Source organism: Beta vulgaris, chromosome 2 (assembly GCF_026745355.1).
Source record: "Beta vulgaris subsp. vulgaris cultivar EL10 chromosome 2, EL10.2, whole genome shotgun sequence".
Lineage (NCBI taxonomy): Eukaryota > Viridiplantae > Streptophyta > Magnoliopsida > Caryophyllales > Amaranthaceae > Beta > Beta vulgaris.
Window position 1 is genome coordinate 38,196,206 of NC_079203.1, and position 18,553 is coordinate 38,214,758.

Sequence of the window (18,553 nt, forward strand, 5' to 3'; positions counted from 1 at the left end):
TTAAATTCCTCACCAAGGTACTCAAGCTATTATTGTTGGTCGAGTCAATATCAAAGGAGACCATACTAGCCACAAACCGAATCACAGAGGGATTTATGCTATCTTTCGTGCAATAGATCATCAATTCAGTGCAAATTGATTCATAACAAAACATTCAAAGCAATGTGTTTCAAAGTTCTCACTTGAATTGCCATTCAACTTGGAAATATCAAACTAATCTAAAATAGGAAAAACTACCAAAAAGAAACAAAACGACTATATACAATGAATCCCTCCCCCACACTTAAATGTTGCAATGTCCACAATGCAATAGTAAGGCACAAAAAGAAAGGGGAGAGGTACTCACAATGTCACACTGAGAAGGGAAAGATGGAGGATTAGGGAACCCTCCACATTGCATCCAAGTGCTAAAATTCTCCAAGAGCTTAATCATGTCCTTCGGCTCGTTGACGCTTAGAAGTATTAGGACCCTTTTTCATAGAAACATATGTGACCTTACAAGTGGAGCTTATAGGCACGTTCTTTTGTCGAGCATTTCGATTGTGCGCATGAAAAGATAACTAAGGCATGACCGAGTCTTAGTGTCACGTAGATCACTGAATAAAACAGTCCTTACACACAATATCTTCGATCAAGATCAATACACTCGAACAATAATTCAGTCACAAATACTCTCGAAATATTCTGAATTCACGCCAAATTATGTTTCGCCAAGTAGTCCATCAATAAAACAAAACCCCACATTTTGTAGCGTCAAATTTCCGCCAAATAATCGCAATTACAGCCATGAAGATCCGAACGTAGCAGTCGAAGTTCGACCAAGAATAGGGAAAGCAGCAATCACCAATTTCAATGGAGTTGAGTGACTTCGATTCTTGTTTTAGTAAGTTTCTCTCTCTTCGTTCTTTGTTTCAATGGAGTTCTGTTGTTTTGTTGTTGTGGCTGCGGTAGGGGTCGAACTGGGATGGCCCTTTTTCTTTTTTCGGTTTGGTTGGCTGCGATGGGCTGGGTGTGTTACAGCAAGAATTGCGAGGGTCGACAATGGGCGGGGCTGAACTGCGAAGGGATCGTAGTGCGGTTTTGTTTTTTTTTTTTCGATGGGCTTGGTGTGTCACAGCAGGGATTGCTATGGGTTGGCAGTAGGCGCGGCTGAACTGCGAAGGGTGGGCAGTGTGGGTTTTTTTTTGTTCGGTATTTTTTCGATGGGCTGGGTGTAGGACAGGATGGATTGCAAGAGGTTGGCAGTAGGGGAGGATGAATTGCGATGGGTGGGCTGTTGCCACTGAAATTGTCACGCTCATATAGTTCCAGATTCCACCTATACAAACACACACCAAAAAAACTAAGGAAATTAGACACTAAATATATATATATATATATATACTAAATTCCCAAGTCCTATACCTAATACGTAGACTAACTAATCATATAATACAACTACGATATCAAACTAACTAAAAATATAGACTAAGGAACCTCTAAAAAAAACAAAAAAAAAACAAAAGAAAATAAGTAATAAGAAAAAGGAAAGAGAAAACTTGGGTTGCCTCCCAAAAAGCGCTAGTTTAAGGTCATGTAGCTTGACCACCTTTTCACGTCACTCTGAATAAGGCTCGGAAAGGGTGTAAACCGTCTTCCCTGCAATAGGTTCACCTTCTCGATAGTGCTTAAGACATTGTCCATTTATCTTAAAGGAGCCAGCTGCTTCACTCCAAATCTCAACCGAGTCATACAGAAAGACCTTAAGGATTTTGAATGGACCAGACCTCCTTGAGCGAAGCTTACCAGAAAAAGCTTCAATCGAGAGTTGAATAGTAAAACTAACTCTCCTTCATGAAATCCTCGCCGCATGATATGCTTGTCAGGCTCCTTCTCTTTGTACCCTTGTTCTTTGTAAAACCTTGAATTTTCCTTCGTTCTTTGTGTCAAGACCTCCTTGATAGGCTCAACACTAGGTAATGAATGTGGTTCCTCTAAGAGCCTCTTGTACTCCCTAGTTTCCCAATCCTCTTCATCAGCACTTCCCATGAGGACGGTTTGTGGTGAATCATCAAGTTGTAGACTAGCAGCTTTTACCTCTATCGCCTCATCTAGAGCATCCACTCTATAGATAGTCTCTCCCATAGAAGGAGCTTCCATGGAGTTCGTGAGATTGTACTCCATCTTCTCAGTACCCACTTCAAAGGTAATCTTTCCATTCTTCATGTCAATGATGGCTCCAGCAGTGGCCAGGAAAGGTCTCCCAAGAATGATAGGGACTGCGCATCTTCCTCCATCTCCATTACTACAAAGTCACATGGAATGAAAAACTTCCCAACACGGAGGGGAACATCTTCAAGGATACCAAGTGGATACTTTACAGTTCTATCTGCTAATTGTAGGGAGATACGTGTGGGTTTTGGTTCACCCATTTGAAGCTTCTTGCAAATTGACAAAGGCATTAGACTAACACTTGCCCCAAGATCACAAAGCGCCTTTTTTATTTCAATCTCCAAGCTTCACAGGAATAGAGTAGCTACCCGGATCCCCTAGCTTCTTGGGAAGCTTATTCTGCAAAATAGCACTACATTCTGCTGTAAGTGAAACAGTTGCATTTTCCTCGATCTTCCGCTTGTTTGAGAGCATGTCTTTCAGAAATTTTGCATAAGATGGCATCTCAGAGATAGCCTCCAAGAATGGTATGTTTATGTGCAACTTCTTCAGTATATCAAGGAACTTCCCATATTTCTTCTCTAATTTTGCACGGGCCAACCTTTGTGGGAATGGAACTGGTGGCGTGTATGGCCGAATAGGAGTAGGAGTAGGTTCCTTCTTCTTCTCTTCTTCAATAATCTCGTTCTCTACCGCTTTCTCAGTTTGAACCATCTCTTCCACAGTTCTTTTTGATGGCTCCTTCAAAGGATGATCTTGTAGCTCTTTTCCATTCCTCAAAATCACAGCATTGATATGACCCTTAGATGGTTGTTCACTATTACCTGGAAAATGACCTGGAGCTTTTGATAATTGGCCCACCTGATGTGCAAGTTGGCTTATTTGACTTTCCAAGAGCTTGTTCTGAGCTTGAATTTGTTGAATTGCATTATCAGTCTTCTCATTTTGCTTACCTTGTTGAGCCATGAAGTTAGTTTGTTGGGCTAAAAGGTTCTCCATCATAATCTCCAAGTTGTCTTTTGTTGAATTGGAGGAGGTTGCTGATTAACATGATTGACTTGAGGGTGCTCTAGCTTGAAAACCTGGTGGTGCATTAAAGTTGTTGCGAGGTGGAGGAGGTGGATTGAGTTGTGCTTGAGTGTTCTTGATAGAGAATGCAGGATTATGCTTCCATCCTTCATTGTACGTGTTAGAATAAGGATCATATGGTCTTTGGATTGGAGTTATAAAGAGCATTGGCTTGCTCAATTGTCATCCTATCATTGTTGATTTGACATTTAGTAGCAGCATGTCCTTGTACTCCACACATCTGACATGAGACCATCATAGATGAACCAGCTTGGAGTTGATCAAACTTGTGAGATAGTGCATGCACATTATTAGTCAAAGTGGTTAGCGCATCAACATCATATTTACCTCCCTTCTTAGCACGATTGCACCATTTGGATGGTAGTTGTCATTGGCCGCCATCTTCTCAATCAACTCCTTTGCTTCGGTTGGATTCTTAGTCATAAGGGAACCACCTGAAGCAGCATCAATGTAGATACGAAACTCATGTGTCAAACCATTGTAGAAAGTCTGTATCAACATCCATTCAGGAATCCCGTGATGAGGACATTGTCTTTGCAAACGTAGAAACCTTCTCCATGCTTCATACAATGATTCGTCGTCATGTTGCTCAAAGGTTGCTAACTCGTTCCTCAGCTTCGCAGTCTTTTCTTGCCCCAAAAACTTCACCAAGAATGCTTTGGCAAGTTTCCCCCATGTATCAAAAGTTCCGACACCTTCATCTCTCAACCACTCCTTTGCTCTATCTCGAAAAAGGTGTAGTCGAATAGCATCCTCACTCACATTATTGATTTTCACTGTGTCGCATTTCTCCAAGAAACTAGCAATGTGACTCACAGGGCATTCATTGGGTAACCCTGCAAATGAATCGTTGGAGATGAACTGGATGAATTGAGGCTTAAGTTCAAAATTTGCAGCATTGACGGTGGTCGAACAATGCTCGATAATGCACCAGTTGTAGTATCTGGTACACCATACTCCCAAAGAGTTTTAGTTGCTTCTTCACCCATTGCTTGCTTCTTATTCTTAAGTCGTCTCTTTGTACTTCCTTGCTTGCGTGCAGTGGCTTCGATTTCAAGATCTAGAGGAATCAAATTCTGTGGACCTCTACGTCGAGTTTGCATGCAACAAAGAAAGAACTAAAAACAAAAGATCAAATAAACAAGAAATGATAGCCGAAGCAGCAAACTAAAAGAAAAACTTAGCAAAAATAAAATCAAAAATAACTAATTTAAATACCGTTAGTCCCCGACAACGGCGCCAAAATTTGAAAGGCGTGTCGCGTACCTAACAAAAATAACCTAACTATTCCTCCTAACTAATGTAGTCAGGCAAGTAAGGGTCGAATCCCAAGAGACTAACTGACTCAAAGTAGCTAAATTGACTCTAATTAATACTAAGTAAGTAATCAATAATCTCAGCAGGGGACCACACAACCGCTGTACCAACCACCATTTCCCACCGAAGTACCAACCACCACTGCCAACCGTATTTCACCCACACCACCACCACTGCCAACAACCCCCATATCACCCCACCCCAAACAACACCACCACCACCATCAGCAAGAAGAAGAGAGAGAGAGAGATTCGAAGGGTGGGGGGAGGCGCTGCTGCAAGATTCGAAGGGGGATGCGGGGGAGCGCGAGGGGGAGTGGGAGGGGGATTCGAAGGGGGATGCGGGGAAGAGGGAGAGGGAGGGGTATTCGAAGTGGGATGCGGGGGAGCAGGAGCGGGAGGGGGGATGCGGCGGAGGGGGAGGCGCTGCTACGGGGGAGGGGGCTGGTGAGGGTGCTCAAAGTGGGGGTAGGGGAGGGTAGGGGAGGGGGTGGGGTGCTCACAGTGGGGGTCGAGAAGGGCGGTGGAGGGGAGGGGGTGCTAACAGTGGGGGTCGGGGAGGGGAGGGGGGTGAGGGAAGGCAGGGGAGGGGGGTTCCTGGTGAAGTGATGAGTAAAGGACTAAAGGGTGGTAAGGGGGAGGAAGAGAGATAGGGAGGGAGGGGTTAGAGAAGAAAAAAAAAGAAATATGGAAAAAAAAAAAATTTACAACTTCAACAGGTTACCGGTTTCATGGATCATTATGAGCAGATACAACTAAAAGGTTAATAATAATCAAAAGGTTGGATTATTTTGAGCGAACGGCCCAAATGTTGGATTGTTTTGAGTGAACGGCCCAAAGATTGGATTATTAGAATCAATTTTTCCTTTTAAAAGGTACTTTCTGACAATTTTTCAAAATAAAAAAATATATAAACACTAAAAAAAAACACAGAGACAATATTTAAAAAGAATAGTGAAACATGAATGGTGTATTCTAATTACGTTAGAAAACATAAACCGATTAGTATATAATGTCCACGGCTCATTCCTTACAACAACAAAAAAAAAAAGATAGAGATTATCTAGCTTCTGTAATTATCTTCTATATAAAAGAAAAAAGATGAGAGAGAAAGAGTTAGAGAGAGAAAGAGAAAAGCCAAGAGAAAAAAGCCCCAATTTATCTCAAAATAGAAACCCTAGCCAATCGAAATTGCCTCAATTCTATGTAGTGATCCATTTCGCATCCCAGCTTGCTGCATTCTTGCTGGTTAGTTTCATCATAAGTATAATTATTGGAGTATTCCAGTTGCAAATGATTTCCTCAATTCAACTTGTGATTTTACCCCAATTTGGGTTCGAATTTTCGAGAAATTTCATCTCAATTTTCCGAAATCAAATTCTACTTTCTCAGTTTATATCTTCTATTTCGTTGGTAAGAATCCCAATCCAGTATTTAAAGTGGATCAAAGGTTTCATTTTTCTCCCCTTCAAGTTCAAACTAGGTTTCCTGGCTAGGGTTTGTAGGTTCTGTGATTTCTGTTTCGGTGGTGGTTTGGTTTTATTATTGTTTACTAGTGATGGTTCAAAGGAATTCTTGGCTTTATGTGCTCTTATCATTTTATTGCTCAGTTGTGTTTTGCGCATGCCGTTCTTCTTCATCTTTGTATTTGAAGATTCTTGCTTTTTGGTCCTTTTCTTCCAAGATTTCAAGTGTCCAATTTCTTGGCTTAATGTTCAGTTGGCTTCTTTTCAACATTGGGCTAGTAAACTTGTTATCTGGTGCATCCAGTTAGCAAATTCAAATCTTCTTTGCAGTGGTGCCAATCCACTTCATGTTTCTGAATTTAATGAGATCAACCAGGTTGTAAGTGTTTTCTTCACTTTCTCTTGGTTAGACCATTTGACATCTGTTCTTTTATTTGTAAGAATGGATGAGACAATTAATTTTTTGCCTTGGATCAGGGTCTTGGTTATGAAAATAATTAAGTCTAGTGCTTTTTTCATAAGATTGAATGGTATGAAGGCAGGTGGACTCCCTTTAGAGGGTGTTTTACTAAATGCTTTGTGGATCTTTGAGAAAGTTGTTATACTTTTTCTTTTGAATTGGCAACCAATTTACTTCCCTTATATGATTGCGTCCAAAGTCTTGACCAAGCCTCCTGGCTGTTGGGTGATGTCTGTTGTGGTGTGCTACTGGTGGCTCTGTCACTATGTAGCTGCTGCTAGGTTTGTGTGGGATAGAGACTATGGTGAAGACATCAAGTCTTCTCCATTTCAGGGTATATGTTATGAACTCCAGCATCTTCAATTTCCTGAAATTAAAGTTCTTTGCTTTTCTTGTGAAGTAGTTCATTACAGCGGTTTTTTGCTGTCTATGAAACGGCTTAGGATTGTTGCTCATAAGATTTGCTTGGTATCTAAGGGTGAAGAGAAAAGTCTATTAAATTCATGCATTAAATTGTATTTTTTTCAATCCCATCAGAAAGGTTCATGTAAGGTGAGCAGTAAGGTATGGTTACCTCTCTTAGAAAAGTTTTCACTAGAAAGTTCATCTTTAGAATTAGGTGAGATGTTTATCTTCTTTCTAATTAGTATGAAGTATTATGTTTTTTGTTTGTTTGTGAGAATTTCCAATTTTTATGATTTAATCATAAATTGGCAAGCTAAGAAGGAATTTCAATTCCTTCAAAAGATTATAATAATTGTTTTCTTTTTGATTCTTGTATTTTTAGTATGCTCATTTTCCAGATGTTGTTTAAAGTCCTACCTCATAGCTATGATTGGTTTATCTCTCAACTATACTCATCTTGTGCTGGTCTCCTCTGATTTTGGACTGATAGCTCCTTTTTTGTCCAATTTAGCGAAATCCAAGCTAGAAAATAGAAGTTATTGGATTGGATTTTGTTGGTTGTTTCTCAAAAATGTATTCCTTTATAAAAACTCCGATTCAGGCTATAGAAGTTATTGGATTGGAATCTATCACTCCATTCTAGGCCCCAGAAGCTATTGGAATGGAGAAAAATATTTTTATCATCATATGCCAATAGAAGGCCTTGTCTATTTTGTGCCAAAGAGCTCTGTTAAAGAAAAATGCAATGTCTTTTTGCAAGTTATCATTCACTATTTGATAAATATATATAGTTTGTCTGCTATTCATTATGTAATGCCATCATGTAAGATCTTGTGGATGTTTCTCAATGTTAGAGAACTTGCCAATCTGAATTTTTTATCATGTAAAGTATGGTTGGAGAAAATAATTGTTATCAGGTATGACGAGGGGCAGGACTTAGTTAAGTCTTGCGTTCCAAATGACTATGTTTTATGATTATTAGTAGTTGGAATATAAGAGGTTCGAGGAGACCTTTAGCTATGGAAGAAGTGAAAGTTTTTTGTAAATCTAATAAAATTAAAATTATGATGCTTTGTGAGACTAAAGTGTCAACACCTCCTTCTGAGGGATGTGTTAGGTACTGTGGCTTTACTCATTTTGACTTCCTTCCGTCAATGGGATTAGCAGGGGGTATGTGGATCATGTGAAAGAATGATAGTTGCAATCCTTTTATCCTATCACCCATTAGTAAAGCTTCTCGTTTTTGGGCTTGTAAAATTGAGCTATTAGCCATTAATTTTAGCTTTATTGCCATTTTCATTTATGCTCCTCCTAATTATAATTCGAAGTATCAATTTTGGGATGAATTAATTGATTTTATTAGAATGCTTGAAAGCCCTTTCATAATATTAGGGGACTTCAATGAGTTAAGCTCCCATTTAGATAAACTAGGTGGGGCTGAATTTAGATTTTCCAGATTAGCTATTATGAATTATTTCTACTCTGCTATCGAATGCATAGAACTCCCTTTTGAAGGGAACCCATATACTTGGCGAAAAACAAGAAGTGGTTCAAATAATATTTTGGAAAGGTTAGATAAAGGGGTTGCGAGTATAAGTTGGCTAAATGCCTTCCCAAATGCAAAAATTATCCATCATCTATTTACTTCTTCAGATCATTGTCCTATATCATTGGAAATCAAAACCCTTAGTAATCTAAAAGCTCCCCCTTTTAAATTTGATAAAATATGGACGACTCGAAAGGATTTTGATATTTTAATCAAAAAAACTTGGTGTCAAAAGTTTCAAGGTTCGAACATGTATTGTTTAACAAGAAAGTGCAAGCTTTTAAAGGAAAAGGCGAAAAATTGGGTCACTACCAGATTTGGTAATATAGCTAGACAATTAAGTAATGTTGAAGGAAAGCTAAGTAGAATTCAAAATCAGCTACTTGAACATAATGATTGCCCTCATCTAATTAGAAAACAAAATTTATTGCTGGCTAAGCAAACAAAACTGTTAGATTTCAAGACTCCTCATGGAAAATCAAGGCTAAGTCTAATAATTTAAAATTTGGGCGATGCAAACACAAAGTATTATCATGCGTGTGCTTCGATTAGACGAAATCGTAATTTAATCACTTCTATTAAAGACCCGTCTGAGCATTTAGTTACTCAACCAAAATTAGTAGAAGAATGTATTACTAATGCGTTTAAGAAAAGATTTACTAAGAATATGGATTGTTCCTTTAATTATGACTCCAATTTGTCTTTATTAGATTGTATAATTTCTGAAAATGATAATATAGAATTATGTGCTGATATATCAATCGAAGAAGTCAAATCTGCTCTGTTTGATCTAGCACCGGATAAATCTCCGGGTCCAGATGGTTTTACTCCTTTCTTCTATCAGAAGTATTGGACTCTCGTGGGGAACTCAGTGTATAGGGCTATTAAAGCCTTTTTTCACTCAGGAAAAATTTTAAAAGAAATTAATCATACTTTTATCACTTTAATTCCAAAAATAGAAGCTCCTTCTAACCCAAATCATTTTCGACCTATTAGTCTTTGCTCAACTATCTATAAAATTATTTCAAAAATTATGGCTAATAGATTGAAAGTAGTGTTGGGTCGGATTATTCATCCTTTACAAGGGGCTTTGTCCCTGAAAGACAAATTCAAAGATAATATTTTATTAGCTCATGAAGTGTTTCACTCTTTTAAAAAGAAAAAAGGAAGAGAAGGGTGGTTAGCTATTAAATTAGATATGGAAAAAGCTTATGATAGACTAGAATGGAGCTTTATTTTTGCAACTTTTAAAAAGTTGGGTTTTTGTGAGCAATGGATTAATTGGCTCTATCAATGCATTACAACAGTGTCCTTTTCTGTCTTAGTTAATGGTATTCCTGGAGATATGTTCTTCCCTTCTAGAGGTATTCGTCAAGGAGATCCTCTGTCTCCGTACATTTTTATTCTATGTGCAGAAATTTTAGCTCGCCAATTGTTTCAAGCTAGTTCTATAGATTCTAGATTGATAGGAGTCACTCTTGGTCATTCTAGAGTTAATATCCCTTTTTTAACTTTTGCGGATGATACAATGATTTTTGCAAAAGCTAAAGTAGAAAGTTGTCATGCTATAAAATCTATTCTTAACAAATACTGCTCAATGTCAGGCCAACTTGTCAATTTTCATAAATCTGCTTTTCAATGTACTACAAATACCCCAGTAGAATTATTAAGTGTCTTTCAAAACATTCTCCAGATGGATGATTCTCTATCACTAGGTAACTATTTGGGTTGTCCAATCATTGATAGCAAGGTCACAAATGCAACTTTTAGTTCTATCCAAGAAAAAGTCTCCTCTCAACTTACCAAGTGGAGAGCCAATTCTCTATCCCAAGCAGGTAGAGCCATTTTAATTCAGTCTAATCTGGCTTCTAAAGCTAGCTTCCAAATGCAAAGCTTTACTCTCCCGCCTTATATCCTCTCCTCATTAGATAAAAACTATAGGAATTTTCTTTGGAATAAAGATCCGAATTCTAAAGCCCCTAATTTGATAGGTTGGGATAAGATTTGTTTACCTAAAAAATTTGGAGGATTGGGGTTGAGAAAAGCTAAAATTAATAATTTAGCTCTTCAGTTTAAACTCCTTTGGAAAATAATTAGGTTGCCTAATAATTTATGGGTCAAACTCGTTAAGCAAAAATATTTAAAACAAGACACCTTATTCACTTATAAAACTAAAGCTAATGTATCGTGGCAATGGCGTAAACTAATGACACTTCGTACGCCATTTAAGCAAGGTCTTAGATGGATGGTGGGAAATGGGGAGAGTATCTCATTTTGGAATGATAATTGGGTGTTTAATTACCCTATTAAAAATAACTACTCACCTATTATTGGGTCAGAGGACTTGATGGTAAGTTTTTTCATTACAGATGCTGCTCAATGGAATAAAGAACTTCTCTTAAATTATGTTCCGCTAGTTATTGTGGATGAATATTAAAAATTTTTATCCTTATAATAAATGGCAGATAGGATTTTTTGGGGTCTTACTGCAGATGGAGAATATTCGGTTAAATCAGGTGCTCGCTGCTTCAAGGGTATGGCTTAGATCCACCAACCAGGTTAATTTTGCTTGGATTTGGGGTTGTCCATTCCACCAAGATTAAATTCTTTTTGTGAAAATTTGTCAGAATGGTCTCCCCACTAAAAAGAGGTTAGAAATGAGTCATATTTTCCTTCCTTTAGAGTGTGTTTTTTGTAACTACCACTCTGAAGATGACCATCACTTATTTCTTGACTGTCCTTTTATGCATGATGTTTTAGAAATAGTTAATGTCAATGGGGTTTTTTCTCCTCTTCCTATTAATAATAGCGAACTTTCTTTTATTGAGTACTTTGGCAATCTTAAGTCTTCTTTGACTCTTAAGAACCTCAATTTTTATGCTATTGTGTGGTGGTTCATTTGGTATGCTAGAAATAGTATCACTTTTCGTCAGGAAAGCTTTTCTCCAGCCAAACTAGGATATATGATTAAAGCTTATATGCATAATCTAGATTGTTCATATTCAACTTTTTCCAAGTTGGGATGTAGTCAACAAGTTGTTAAAGAAGCTAAAAATCCTAGGCCTAATATTAGTTGGTCCCCCCCTCCTCTTGATTTTGTTAAACTTAATTTTGATGGTTCCAAGTTGCAGAATGGTAGCACAGCTTATGGCTTTGTTATTAGAGATGCTGTGGGGAATCTTTTGCTTAGTGGTGCAAATGCCATTGCTGATAATAATTCCATTTTAGTTGCTGAGGCTTGGGGTCTAAGAGAAGGTATTAGGGGAGCTCTTTGTCTCGGGGCTAATAATATTTCTATTGAGGGTGATAATCTCTCGGTTATTCAAGCTATTAAAAGAGTCTGGAAAATTCCCTGGTCAATTAATGCTCTTATTAATGATGCATCGGCTGATTTGCTAAAATTTGATAATTATAATATTCAGCATGTTTTTAGAGAAGCTAATTCTGCTGCCGACTGGATGGCACATCATGGCCATTCCACTACGAATCTTTGTTATTGGTTTGAATCTCCTGATATTGCTTTTTCCAAGATCATCCATAAGGATGCTTTAGGGTGGCCTGTAAATTGGGTCCCTCCCTAGTTTCTTGTTTTTCTGGCTAAAAAAAAAAAAAAAAAAAAAAAAAAAAAAAAAAAAATTATCTTCTACAAATCTTCTCTCTATCTTTTAGTTAACACAATCCTAATTCCTAACGTAGACTAGTGCTATATAAATAGTTGACGTGATCAATGTCAAAACTCAAGCTTTCTCAAATCTCACATAATTATACGACAGTGATCATGGGAAAATATATGGCTGAAACCAACAAGAGCATGCAAGTACACAACAACGGCGGAGAAGAAGAAGATAGATTAAGTTCACTTCACGACACTATTCTCACCGAAATTCTCTCGCTCCTCTCGATTGATTCCGCCGTCGCAACCTCCGTGTTATCTCGCAGATGGCGTAATGTTTGGACTGGACTCCCCTCTCTCAGTTTCGTCTCTTCCTGCGAAAAAACCTCAAAAAAATTCATCCAAATTGTTCCTCGCATCTTGCGAAAGCTCACCTCAAAAAAACTCGACGTTTTCAAACTTCACGTGCAATCTCTCTCTAAGTTAAATGAATCTGGATTCGCAGCAACAATTTTCTGTGAAATTCGTCGCCGAAACGTGGAGGAAATCAGTATCTTGGACCTTTCGCGCAACCATTATAAGTTTATATCTGCACCTGGTGTTTTGTTTAGAACTAAGTCTTTAGTAGTTTTGGAATTATCAGGTTTGCATGACAGTTTCATTGATTTGGATAGAGATTTCAATTTTCAACTTCCTAAGTTGAAGAAGCTTCTTTTGCACGATCTTCCCAATATTCCTTCTTGGTTGGAGATTTTATGTAGATCTTGTCCTACGTTGGAAGAATTAAGTTTGAAGTTCGAAATCTGCTTATGTTGCCCTAAGTTAGATGATGGATGTCCTTTTCTGAATATAGTTAGTCTCAATTTAAAGTCTTTGAGGATAGACTTGAATATTAATGGACTTTTGAAATTCTACATTGTTGCACCCAAATTGACGTACCTTTGGATATCGGATCAGATTTCGTTTCATTACTTTGTCCATAATCCAACTAAATTAGTCACGGCAGATATTCAATGGACTGATGGCGAGTCTAGTATATATGAGAAACATCATGTTTTGCCACACTTTCCTAATCTGACCTATCTTTATACTAGCATAGAGAATAATGGTATAGAGAATAATGGTCTATATTGCTGGAAGAATTTGCTACTCTCTATGCAATGTTTTCCAAACTTAAAGCATCTTAAGGTAAAAATGGTCTATGAATGGCCCAAGCCAATGATTTGGTGTGCACCAGATATTGTTTCAGATCATTTGATCAGTAAGATCAAGAAAATAGAAATATTGGGATTTTGTGGCTCGGAGGATGAGCTCCAGCTGCTAGGTTATATTTTAAGTCATGCAATTGCTTTGAAAGAACTTTACTTAGATGTTGAGATCAAGTATGAATTTGAGAAAGGAACTCGGCTATGGAATGAATGGAATTTCTGTAGGTCCTTATTTAGTCTTTCAAGGGCTTCTTCTGTTTGTGAGATTGTGTATTCAGGACAGTATCTCCGAGCATCAAGCAATGCCTTCAAGAATGACACCTTTCATGTGAAATGTTCGACTTCTAATTCACAATATATTGCATATTTGCGTAGGCAGGTACTGATGAGTTCTTGGTTCTCTTCTGATGTATGCATATATTCTTTCAAAAAAATAATTCCTTTGCCCAAATTCTTTTTGTTAATTAAACCCACCTTTCCTTTTCTTTGTTCCCTTTCTTTAATCATACAGAGATGCATCCATCATTTTTTAGCATTATTGAGCTCATTTCTTAAGACTGATTTTTCTTACTAACTTATGCAGATTGGCTGACAAGATTCTGACTTGTTTAAGCTGCTGATTTTGTTATACTTGCAACAAATAGATGGGAAGGAGATTGAACAAAGATTGGAGGACACTGTAATTTACTATTTCTCTAGAGCAACCTTTTTTTTTTGTTTTTGTTTTATGTTAAAAAATTACATGGAAAATTGCAATTCTGGTAAAACTAGGCAGATGTATTTGACTGATAACGAGAGCAAAGTTTGTATAGTATGTATATTCTTCAATTTTGTACATCTATTTCTATTCACTTATTCAGATTGCAGTTACATGGGAAATTGCAATTCTGGTAAAATTGCATTTGTTGTTGGTTGCATTTCGGGAACGAAAAGGCCATTTCCGGCCTATTTTGGCCTTTTCGCTCCCAAAATGTACTTATGAAGTGATTTAACCCCAAATTCTCTTTGAACATGATTATATGAGGCATAATATAACTAGTATGTAGATTCTTAGGCTTGCATTTGTTGTTGGTTGCATTTCGGGAACGAAAAGTCATTTCCGGCCTATTTTGGCCTTTTCGCTCCCAAAATGTACTTATTAAGTCATTTAACCCCAAATTTTTTTTGAACATGATTATATGAGATATATTATAACTAGTGTGTAGACTTTTAGGCTTGCATTTGATTTTGATTGAATTTCGGGAAGGTATATGTCATTTTTAGAAGTACTAACTATGGTAAAATGATTGAATTCTTATATATGTGTTTATTCCTTGGTTGTTTTGCAAGGTTTATGCGAATTCCACACCACGTTTGAGGAACTTCACCAAAGAAGAAATTGATGAAGTTCGGGATAAGTTGGCGTCCCACATTACCGATGATTGCATAAGATGAGATTTAGCTCGAATGTACTAGTTTCTATCAATCCTATTTACACTTTTTACATTATTAAATATATTTGAAGTTAATTATTACCTTTCTCCACTTGTCATATATTATCGTATTGCAATTGCAATTTTTTTTTTTTTGTCCAAGGGAGGTTTTGGGTGGGGTGGGGTGGTGGGGGATGCTGGGGTGTCGGGGTGGCTGCTGGGAAGGGGGCAGTGGGGGCAGTGGGGTAGGGGCAGTGGGAGGGGGCAGTGGGAGGGGGCAGTGGGGTGGGGGCTGGGAGGGGGGCAGTGGGGAGGGGGGCAGTGGGGTGTGGGTGTGGGCAGTGGAGGGTGGGCAGGGGTGGGTGTGAGGGTGGGAGGGGTGGGTGTGATGCTGCTGTGTGCACTGTGCAGGCTGCTGTGTGCACTGTGCAGGAGCTGGAGGATGCAAAAAAAAAAAAAGATCAGTGAAGGGCTGCGCTAGTTGGAACTAGCGCAGCCCTTCTATGACAGAAGGGATGCGCTAGTTCCAACTAGCGCAGCCCTTCATAGTAGCAGGGCTCCTGGAGCCAGCAGCCCTTCAAGCTTAGAAGGGCAGCGCTTGTTGAAAAAGCGCAACCCTTCAAGCTTAGAAGGGCTGCGCTAGTTAAGAAGGCGCAGCCCTTCTAAGCATGAAGCGCTGCGCTTTTTACTAAAAAGTGCAGCCCTTCCTTGTGAAGGGTTGCGCCTGACTAGCGCAACCCTACTTGAAAAGTGAAGGGCTGCTACGGAAAGGGCTGCCGTCAAAAAGCGCAGCCCTACATGCCATTTTCAGCGCAACCATTCTGCTTTTTTCCACTAGTGGTCTGAACAATGTGGGGGGGCTGTTGATGTCTTAATTATGCCTAGGAAGTTATAGGAGTTGCTGGGCCTCGAGGAGAAGAACTTTAAAGGAGTTTTAGGATTCAGAGGGAGCAATTTGAAAAGATGCATGGCAACCAAATTCACTACTTAAGAAGTTGTGTCAATTCATCTAAAGTAAGCTGTGACTCATTGGCAAATGCCTTGTTAAAATGAATGTCAGCAATAAATATTAGAGGGAGCGAGATGTCTAGATATTGAAGAAAAACTTAAAGGGGTTACATTATTCAGATAAGAGAATTTATGCTTGGGAGGAAGGAAGAAAAAAAAATAGGAGGAAGCATTGGCGAATTCACGAATTGAGTCACGTGGGTTCGGGGGTTGTTTTCGAACATAAATTCTATAAAAAAATCTCAAATGGACCCGGTGCACACTAACTTAGTGTACACCGGGTTGGTAAGATATTAACTTCATATAGTGAATTCTACAGAGGTATAGTGAACTTATATACAATATAGTATATTTTATTAACGAAAAAAATAATGTGAAATTATATGCAATATAATATAGGAAATGATTAAAATGTTTTAACATACAGGAAGATCTAAGTTGCATAGTATATATCATGACACATGTTCTAACATATGGAATGATTTAGTTTCTCCATGATATAATGAGTGTCTGAATGATATAGTGAGTTTCTGCTTGATATAGTGTGTGTTTGAATGATATAGTGAGTTTCTGCATGATATAGTGTGTTTTTGAATGATTTAGTGAGTTTATGTATGATATAGTGTGTGTCTGAATGATATATTGACTTTCTATATGATATAGTGTGTGTGTTTGAATAATATAGTAAGTGTGTCTGAATAATATAGTGAGTTTTTGAATGATATAGTGTGGTCTGAATGATATAGTGGATTTCTGCATAATATAGTGGGTTTTCGCATAAACACAAGTCAAATTGTAAATTCTAAATTAAATATTACTATTTAGAGTTAATTTTTTTTAAAAAAAATATAACTTTCAACAATTATACTTAGTGGAGATTTTATTCTTGATTACATTGAAAAATAATAACGTATATCTATGATTTGAAACATGAAAAAAAAATTAGGGACTAGCACAAATGTTAATTATAAAATGACTAATTAGGAACGAAACAACACAACAACAATAATAACATCTTTGCATTTTGGCTGATATTGAGCTATGGGAAGAATTTTGTTTAGAAGTGATGTATTAAAAATTTTCCATGTAAAAAATTAATATTCATACTTTTAGTTTATAAAATGCACATGTAAAATTTGTATAAATATATAAATATACAAATAGTGAATCGAGTGATCAATATAATGAATTTTTTACTAATTACTTAGTGCACTTAATACTCACCTTGTACGTATATTTATACAATATATTTCTTTATACCAAGTTTATTTCACAACAACGTGAATTTTGGCTACGTATATTTTATGTAGTGGTCAACCAAGTACTAAACATATGAAGAAGGGATGGAGAATAGAAAAAAAATAAAAAAATGAAATAGAACTTCTTACTGAGAGAAATCGAACACGTGACCCAGCCACATATGAAGAAGGGAAGGACAATAGAAAAAGAATAAAACAAATTAAATAAAACTTCCGCGGAGAGAAATCAAATACGCGATCCAGCCACTTAGGCTCTCACCTTGCACGTCTATTTGCCACTGGGCCAAATTGGTATACCTATGATATTTATGCGTGTTTTTTTTATATATATGTTATTTATTTTCAGTCTCTTTCAGTTTTTCTTTTAAAATCCGCGTGGTTCAGTTGAACCCACTGAACCCATGTTGGATCCGCCATTGGGAGGAAGGGAGGTTTACATCATCCAATAATTATTAGAATAGATTAGTAGTAATATAGATGAAGTGTAGTGATAAAGGAAATTATGCAATGTTAATCATCTCAATCATATACTCCTTTTGTCATTGAGGTGTCAATAAACTAATAAAGGTTTGTGTAATTAGGTATCCTTTTTCATAGCTTATTTAGAACAGCCAGCCACACGTGAAATTAAAGGTGTGGCTGCGTGCGACATGCTGTTAGCCTGTTAGTTCATTTTTAAATGGTCATATCTCACTCGTTTCTCATCAGAATCGAGTTTTTGACCAGGCGTTGGAAAGCTATCAAGCCAAATTTTCATTCCCAACTTGAATCATCCCAAAATATTGAGTGTTCTGTAAGATAGGACCTTTTGAAGTTGACCCTTATGCATAGTTACTTATAAACAAATGGAGTTACTCTTATGGACAGATGGAATTACTCTTATGACCAAATGGAGTTACTTGTATGAGTATGTAGTTACTTTCAACAATAAAAGGGTGTCAATTGGGGTTACTCACCCATATTCCTCACAATTGTTTACAAAAGTAACCCCATTTTATTATATTTTTAACCCCATTATTATTATATGATTAGCCCATTTAATTCATACTAGGGGTGTGCAAAAAATTCGATCCTCCGATTATCCATCGATCCGATCCGAAATTTCAGATATCCAATCCAGTTTTTTATTTTCGGACTTTTCGGATCTGATATCCGGAAAAAAAACGGATTTTCGGATCGGATACAGATCGGATTTTTTAAGTTTCGGATAATCCAAAAATCCGATTAAAAAATCTATATAATCAAAATAGGCTTTAGTTTAAGAACCCTAAATTTAATTGTCAGTTTCCCACTTCCTCTCCCTCTCTCTGTTCACTTGTTCACGCTATTCTCTTTACTGTCTTCAATTAAGCTTCTGCTCTACATAAGACTTCAAACTCAAAGTTCATGCTCACGGCTCCTCAAAATTGCAGGTTGAATTATCTTCTTTTCAGTCCCTAACGGCCAACAATACAACAGTAGAATACCAGAAGTTGCGACCCTGCAACTATTTATGGTTGTAGATTTGCGAAAATGTAATGAATTACAAAATAGGTGCATGACAGCTAGTATGAATCTATGTACTTCCATAGATTCACACGTTTATGAAGCTTTCATTTTTCTTTTTCGATTTTTTTTTAA

General features: G+C 37.4%; 4 protein-coding genes and 1 non-coding gene across 5 annotated transcripts; 4 read left to right on the forward strand and 1 right to left on the reverse strand.

Moving 5' to 3' along the window:
• Positions 1 to 2,484: 2,484 nt before the first annotated feature.
• LOC104886363 (uncharacterized) lies at positions 2,485 to 3,150 on the reverse strand. The gene has a single exon (XM_010670821.3). It carries the CDS (start codon positions 3,148 to 3,150, stop codon positions 2,485 to 2,487), a length of 666 nt encoding a protein of 221 aa, XP_010669123.3.
• A 601-nt stretch (positions 3,151 to 3,751) lies between these two features.
• Positions 3,752 to 3,858, forward strand: LOC125495298 (small nucleolar RNA R71). Its single transcript, XR_007271939.2, has one exon. It is a non-coding gene; the product is annotated as a small nucleolar RNA R71 (small nucleolar RNA).
• A 1,306-nt stretch (positions 3,859 to 5,164) lies between these two features.
• Positions 5,165 to 8,188, forward strand: LOC125494979 (uncharacterized). Its single transcript, XM_048639012.2, has 2 exons — positions 5,165 to 5,804; positions 6,276 to 8,188. Exons 1-2 carry the CDS (start codon positions 5,658 to 5,660, stop codon positions 7,860 to 7,862), a joined length of 1,734 nt encoding a protein of 577 aa, XP_048494969.1. The 5' UTR covers positions 5,165 to 5,657; the 3' UTR covers positions 7,863 to 8,188.
• A 2,451-nt stretch (positions 8,189 to 10,639) lies between these two features.
• LOC130590506 (uncharacterized) lies at positions 10,640 to 12,014 on the forward strand. The gene is made up of 3 exons (XM_057392979.1): positions 10,640 to 10,783; positions 10,899 to 10,967; positions 11,061 to 12,014. Exons 1-3 carry the CDS (start codon positions 10,640 to 10,642, stop codon positions 12,012 to 12,014), a joined length of 1,167 nt encoding a protein of 388 aa, XP_057248962.1.
• Positions 12,015 to 12,121: 107 nt separating this feature from the next.
• Positions 12,122 to 14,837, forward strand: LOC104886859 (FBD-associated F-box protein At2g26860). The gene is made up of 2 exons (XM_048639013.2): positions 12,122 to 13,933; positions 14,584 to 14,837. Exon 1 carries the CDS (start codon positions 12,161 to 12,163, stop codon positions 13,826 to 13,828), a length of 1,668 nt encoding a protein of 555 aa, XP_048494970.1. The 5' UTR covers positions 12,122 to 12,160; the 3' UTR covers positions 13,829 to 13,933; positions 14,584 to 14,837.
• The last annotated feature ends 3,716 nt before the right edge of the window (positions 14,838 to 18,553 follow it).